This window comes from Trachymyrmex septentrionalis, unplaced genomic scaffold, assembly GCF_001594115.1.
Source record: "Trachymyrmex septentrionalis isolate Tsep2-gDNA-1 unplaced genomic scaffold, Tsep1.0 scaffold196, whole genome shotgun sequence".
NCBI classification, from domain to species: domain Eukaryota; kingdom Metazoa; phylum Arthropoda; class Insecta; order Hymenoptera; family Formicidae; genus Trachymyrmex; species Trachymyrmex septentrionalis.
The window spans coordinates 1,200,344-1,207,858 of NW_017305135.1; the positions used below are offsets into that span (position 1 = coordinate 1,200,344).

Here is a 7,515-nt window from a genome sequence, read left to right on the forward strand (position 1 = left end):
TATATATATATATATATATAAATAAAATATGTATACACACACACACATACATATAACATTTATAAATGTGAGAGTGCTCGGTAAAAAATTTGTGATGTATGAATATGTATAAATATATATACACATGTATAATTATGTATAAATATTCATAAACATATACAGTTTTATATGAAATATGTTCATACATCATTATTTACATCTTTATATACATATATGTATATGCAAAACATTTGTATTTTAATTATGAAAATTCTATTATAGATACTGAATAAAAATGAAGGAAATTTTGGAAATTTTATGCGGAATAATTGTTCTCGTTTTTGCCTTTCATTATTATTACAAATTGAAGTTTGATTTCTGGAAAAAACATGGAATACCTGGACCTAAACCCATAATATATTTTGGCACGGCAAAGGACATGATATTACAGAAAAAAGTACCTATAGAATATTATAAGGAGATATATGATGAATATAAACATGCGTCACTAGTAGGATTCTTCATTAAAACAAATCCAATTTTAATGATAAATGATCCCGTTTTGATCAAGGATGTTCTGATCACAGACAGTATGATATTTACAGAACGTGGTATTCCTTACTCCAAAAAGGTATTTAAAGTAAGGTTGTTGGCCCAGTAATCGTCACGTTAACCAAAACGCTGGATTTTGCAAATTTATATTTTTCAGATTGAAAAGTGAGCGACTGTTATTTTAGGTTATTTTAAATCAATTTTTTGTGACGAATAAAAGCGTCACTCTAAAATTCTTATACCTACTGCCGTTGTTGAGAAAATCCTTCGTAAAAATTAGAAGGCGCAAACGAGTTATCGCCATGTCGCCATAACGATTTGCCCAATAATCGTGTTTAATTATCGCATACACGATGGAATGATTCAGACACATAAATTAATATATGTACACACACACACACACACACACACACACACACACACACACACACACACAATATAGAGGAAAGGCTCCTATTATGAGATACCGAGTTCATTTTGGATAAATGCTAGAAGTCTATAGTCAAAATTTAAGAAAATAGTAGGTTATTTTGAAGGGAATTTAATAAGCTTTAAGATAACGTTACATAAAATTTAATTCAAATACTATTTTTTTTGAAAATTAAAGAAATGTAAAAAGTGAGCAAATCGTAAAGTCAAAAAATTGTGCTTCTAATATAAGATACCCCGAGAAATCGATAGTAAAACGAAAAGTATATCAGTATTGCAATTAAAAAACTTTATTTAATATTTCTAAAATACAAACACAGCCAGCGTGCGCGAAAAATGAACATGCGATAGATTATAGAACTCGTTTTCAGGTAGTTGGAATCAAGCATCGCAGATATAGGCACTCGATGTTCATTCCGGTTGTTTTTTTTATTATTATACAATAACATTTATTATAACTTTAGCATGATTTTCACTATAACATAGGAGCATGGATTATTTCATATTAGGAATACTCTGGGTATTTCATATTACGATTTTCACGCTTTATGATTTTATGATTATCAAATCTAACTTCTGCAATTAAACAATTCAACATATCCCGTATTTTTCTATTAGTACGACCTTACTCTATCACTACATGAAAAATTTATTGCCAAATATTTATTTTTTATTAAATAATAAACAAGATTTAAATGCTTATCTCAATAAAACTTAAAGACATCCAAATTCTAAAATCTTGTTTTAAAATGACTACAGGCATGATCTAATAATGAATTTTCTACTAAATAGTTTTCAATCCAAGAGCAATAAATTCATGGTGAAACCAATAGATAGCGTTTATTAGTTTAGCAGAAACGCCACTATTTCATATTAGGCGCCTATCTCATAATAGGGGGCTTTCCTCTATATATTTTTATAATTTCATATATTTTTTTTTTTTCAGAACTATCATTGTTACAAATTTTCAATAAAAATTAGTAGCTGTTTCAACAGAAAAGAATTGTAAAATTAGTTTTTATTCGAGTAGTGCCGATCTCTGTTCTAGATGTACCGACTTATCGACACAGAAATGATCAAGCGATCGACATCCTTTATTTGCTTGCGTATCTCGTATTTATTAACTCGACTATGCCTATGACAATTATTGGTCCGTAGAATATCTAGATAATAACAATTATGGATCTAATTTTATTACGAATCGGATTTTTTTATTTGGATTTTGGAAACATTATTATTCGATTTACAAGAATTTTTTTCGGCCCACCTAGTTCCAGTAATCGACAGATATGGCGATTACTCGAACGACTATGTGCTTCAATAAATCAGTGTTTGTCACGTAAAAAAAAACTATGAAATTTGTATGAAACAATAACAATATTTGTGATAGTGTAGGTAAAACTGCGATCTCGATTTATAACTCAAAACTCAATTTACCTTATGCAAGTTGCCAAAATCACGAGATGCCAAACAATGTCCTTTAACTTCACAATGAAGCATTTGATCGAAATCACGCATAGGCTCGATTGCTGCACATATTCGATTTAATCAATAGTTAATTCATATATTTACGAGTTTCATAATGTAACACAACATTGTAAATATTTCCTTGGAACCAATAAAAATATTAGCAAGCTTCACGATCGACAGAAAGCATTAAAATATGTCTTTAATGCGAGAACTTGGTGATTACCGGTACCCTGACGATTTCTGGGCCAACTATCTTAATTGCTTTATATTTTTTCACCTGAGAACAATTATTTCATATTTCATGTTTTATAGTATATAATTAAAGTATCATGATATTTCATGTTTTATGATATATAAATAAAGTTGAATGTGTGCAATAAAACGTTTAGCAAAAAGTATGTTTTTGTTATATTAAAAGATCTCATGTGTGAGTTACTATTATTTTTAATAAAAGTATATCGATCGTGTTTTATGCATACAAAAATTTCTTTATCTATTATTAATATATATTATTAATATTATTAATATATATTATTAATATTATATATTATTAAGATATCTTAATATGAAAATTGTCATTAGTTTAAATCGATGGGAAGACACTAAATAAAATTTTCTACGTACATTAGAATAATTAAATTACATATAGATAAGAAAAAGAAGAACATATTGAAAGAATTTCGAGCAAAATGGACCACAAGTGAGCAGTATTATTAGATCATGTTGTTTTGTATTGTTGTTAGGTATTGTTTATGTACAGTCGTAGACAGAACGGTTGCAACACTTTTTTTCAATGAATTTCGAAATGCAGCTTGCTCACCGAGCGCTTGATTCATACTTATGGATATATAAGTAAGAACGAATCGCTTGTTGAACAGGCAGTATTCCGAAATCCATTGAAAAAAAGATGTTGCAACCATTCTGTCCACAACAGTACATTAGGCATCATTAGGTGCATCCAGAAGCACGACCGCTCACTGAGCTCTTTTACCTATTTGATCTTTACATTTTTAGATCTAATGGAATATGCCAATTAAATGCAAGAATTCACTGAATGCTCAGTGAGCAATCGTGCTTCTGAATGCACTTATTGATGCCTTCCCACTTAAAATTAGTTTCCGCTGATTATACATATCGCCTAATACCTAAATATTTATTTATCATGATTGTCAGATTCGCGTTACTTCGTAAACTACATGTAATTATGGGCGCTGACAGAATTACATGCAGAGGGGTGCACTCAAAAGAATTCAAATTCGAGCGCCAATTGACAAGTAAATGAATTTATTGATTCTAGATCTGTTCTTTTTCGAAAAAAAAAAAAAGAGAGAGAGTGTACTTCCGAAAAGGTGAACCCCCCGATTTTCTTGTCGATTGATATACTACTGTATTTTTATGTCCTAATTACATGAAAATTGCCGACAAGATCATTTTTACAGTTAAATATAAACTTTTACATTTTATGTGATCACAAGTAGAGCTGCTTAGATTTTGGTTCGTGTTCCCCTTCCCTCTGCAAGGAGGTGCACGATTTTTTACGCAAAAAAACGTGAAAAAATGTGAAAAAAATCAGTTTTTAAATACTTGATCTTGTCGGTAATTTTCACGATTATATTCATAATTGGGACATTAAAATATAGTAGTGTGTGTGTGTGTACCAATCAAGAAGAAAATCAGAGTTCACCTTTTCGGAAGTATATCCGCTAAAATTACTAAAATTCCGGAAGTAGAATTTTTAAATGCGATGAAATTGATCCTGGACTCGACCTTCTTCACTTTTGACAATAATATATACCAGCAGAAATTTGGCATTCCCATGAGCTATCCGCTCTCTGCCATCGTGGCCGATCTGGTGCTAGAATTTCTTGAGAACAAAACGTTGGGGAGTTTGAGATATGAGTTATTTTTCTACGTTATAGAGAGAGATATGTTGATGATATCGCAATGGCAATTCCATACGAGTCGATTAATGAAATTCTTGACACTTTTAACTCAATGCATTCAAGAATTCAATTTAAGTTGAAAGTGGGTGGGGATGAATTGAATTTTTTTTATGTAATTTTAATTAAGAATCAAAGCACAGTAGAATTTGACTGATTTCACAAACCAACGTGCTCCGGCAGGTTTCTCAATTTTCATTCTCTTCATCCTTTAACACAAAAGGCGTAATCTTCATGACATGGTAAATAGATAATGTTATCGCATCCGAAATATCATTTAAAAAATATTGAATTAACAGTCAAATTTTTTTGAGAACGATTATTCTCTTGAATCCATTTTCAACTTAAGATTAAAATCATTTATATATAATGTGATAAAGAACCAAGAAAAAAATGAAATTAATAGAAAAATTTCTTGCCAATCTGTCATTCAGTATAAGTTGGATCACAGTCATGAATTTGAGATAATGTCGAGATCATAGACATATTGTACAAAGACAATTAAACAAAAGGCTCATTTCTGAAATGTTGAATATTAAATTGCAATAATTTAAATCTCCAATCAGATACGGAGTTTTTGCACCACTCGTATGTGAGCATTCTAGAGAAATTTAAATAGTGACTTTGTGTATCTGACTTTATTCTGTCAATTATTTTTAAGTTTGACATTATAACAGTCATGTATTGATGTGTGCGGGTGTGGTTCTCAGAATACGAATTTTGACGGTTTAAATGTCTGACTTCCATCTGAATATCACATTTAACAATATTAAAATCTTTTATTTATTCTTTTTGTAACATTAACTTAAAAATTTTTTTTATTCTTTTATTAAATTGACGTGTTACGCTTAGAATAAATGATTGTGATCTATGGAGACGGAGGGTGAGTTGAAAGTACACATATATTTTAATAATTATGCAACTAATTGTTTTGCACATTGTTCTCCTCAGCTAGTCATTTGGCTTAAAAAAGCGAAGAGACAATTTTTGGCAATTCTTAACCTGACAGTAAGGATATGCTCATCCTCTGGTCTCATATAGAATATCTTTCCAATACTGCGGACTATTTGTCAAGATATTGACGAGAATTACCTATCGAACATTGCAAACTATTGTATATTTATTATAAAACATCAACAAAATTGTTCACAACTTGCTGAAGATCGTTTTGAAGCAAACCGCAAAGTACAAGGAAATTTTTGTATTAATATGGTAGTACAATATACTCGTATTATGTGAATTAGTTGAAATTCTTGTCATAATGGCGCATCAATTTTTGCGCTATATTGATGCTTTCATTGCCTATATATTCTTTCATTATTATATTTTTATTTCAAAAGCCCTATATATGTACAAGCCCTATATATTTTTTTTTATTTTAAACAGGTTTAATCCCTACATAAGATTAGTATTAAAATTTCATACAAATTATGCATTCATTAGTTTTCTTTTAGTCATGTATCAATTAACTTTTGATTCCATCATGACGATGTATCTGATTACATTTCTTCAATTGCAATCGCAAAATTGTATGATTTGTGCTTTCAATTGATTTTCGTACGCAATATATTTATTAGATTTAGCGTTCAGTGACGTTTTCCTTTCTCCAAATGTAAAGAAATGTCTTCCAAAAAAAAGATTTGGCTCAAATACTGAAATAATCGATGAAACTAACGCTTACTTTGAAGACTTAGAGAAAGTTATATTATACGGACGATATGAAAAAGTTGAAATATCATTGGAATAATGTATTGATCTGAAAAGTAATTATTTAAAAAATAAAAGAAATTGTCAAATATCATGTGTTTTCGTTTTCAAGTTGAGAACTTTTTGAACTATCCTCGTATATATAGCCAGTGTGTGCAACATCAATAAAGATATCCATTAAAATTGGACACGAATTTTATATTTATTTAATATATGATTTTTATTTGTAATTACCATTTTTTTTTAATATTTATGTACAGGGTGAACCGATAATGGACACGCTTTTTTGGACAAAAGGAGAAGAATCATTACATTTAAAAGCAAAACTGTCGCCACTTTTCACACCTAGTAAACTTAAAAATATGCTATCTTTATTAATACAACGCTCGGAGGCTTTCAAAAATTGGTTGGACAATTCGCTGTTATTGAAGAATAAATGTATAAATTGTAGCGAATTGGCGGATAAACTTACTGCTGACTATTCTAGTGTCTGTTTACTGAATTATGATATCAAGTCTTTCCAAGATGAAGAGAATGAAATTTGTAAATATGTGAAAAGGTTCAATAAAGGAGATTCATGGAAATATATACTCAAACAGTTGCTACCAGATAAAGTAATATACAATAAATTATATGATTTAATCAGCTATTATTTGTTTGATGCCGAAGTAATGCAATTTTGTATCCGTTTCGCTATGGATATTGTAAATTACAGAGGAAAACATAATATTGTCAAATATGATGTTATTAATGTACTTAAGGAGTTCAAGAAAAACAAAAAATCGACTGAAAAAGTAGGTACGTAAAAGTTTTTTACATTTATTAAACATTTAAAACCTGTTTTATAGTAATCACGAGATGTAATAGTGCCTTACAAGGAGATGGTAAGAATTGTAAAATGCCAAATCCCTGCTTTAAAAGACCGATAGAAAACTATAAAAAAGAATTCTATCAAAACTAATTGTATTTTTGGTTCGCGATTTTCATAAGTGATTTAATATAAGGCAAGTTATTCATCCTTTTGCTCCGTTTCATAAACGCAATGTAAGCACGCACTATATGCCTTTTCTGAGGCATCTCTAAATCCAAATAGGATAAATATTTGACTGCTGTTAGATGGATTAAAGCTTCTTGGTATCTTGATCTGTCTGAGCTCTAATAATGAGTAACAGTAATTAGACCATATCTCAGAAAATGCTTGCGGGACCGGATCATCCCATTCTATTTGTAACTTCCATAAGTTGTGCATTGTAATCTTGGCGTTAATAAGAACTGATTAATCCTAGCGGGTCATATATTCTCGCTATCTGGGATAAAATGCTACGCTTGATTGCTTTGCCACCTTCACTCAGATTTATTGAATATTGTAGTGTATCATGAGATGAATCCCATAACAAACTTAATATCTTCAATGGTTGTTCAGTATCCAGAACCAATA

The 7,515-nt window shown here is 30.0% G+C and overlaps 1 protein-coding gene across 1 annotated transcript in view; it reads left to right on the forward strand.

The window, feature by feature from the left end:
- Positions 1–7,515, forward strand: part of LOC108747236 (cytochrome P450 6B1-like) — a 16,937-nt gene that overhangs the window by 1,141 nt on the left and 8,281 nt on the right. The window contains exons 2-3 of the mRNA XM_018484600.1: positions 262–610; positions 6,338–6,875. Of these exons, the coding sequence (XP_018340102.1) occupies positions 275–610; positions 6,338–6,875 (874 nt within the window). The 5' untranslated portion in view covers positions 262–274. The remainder of the gene's footprint in view (positions 1–261; positions 611–6,337; positions 6,876–7,515) is intronic.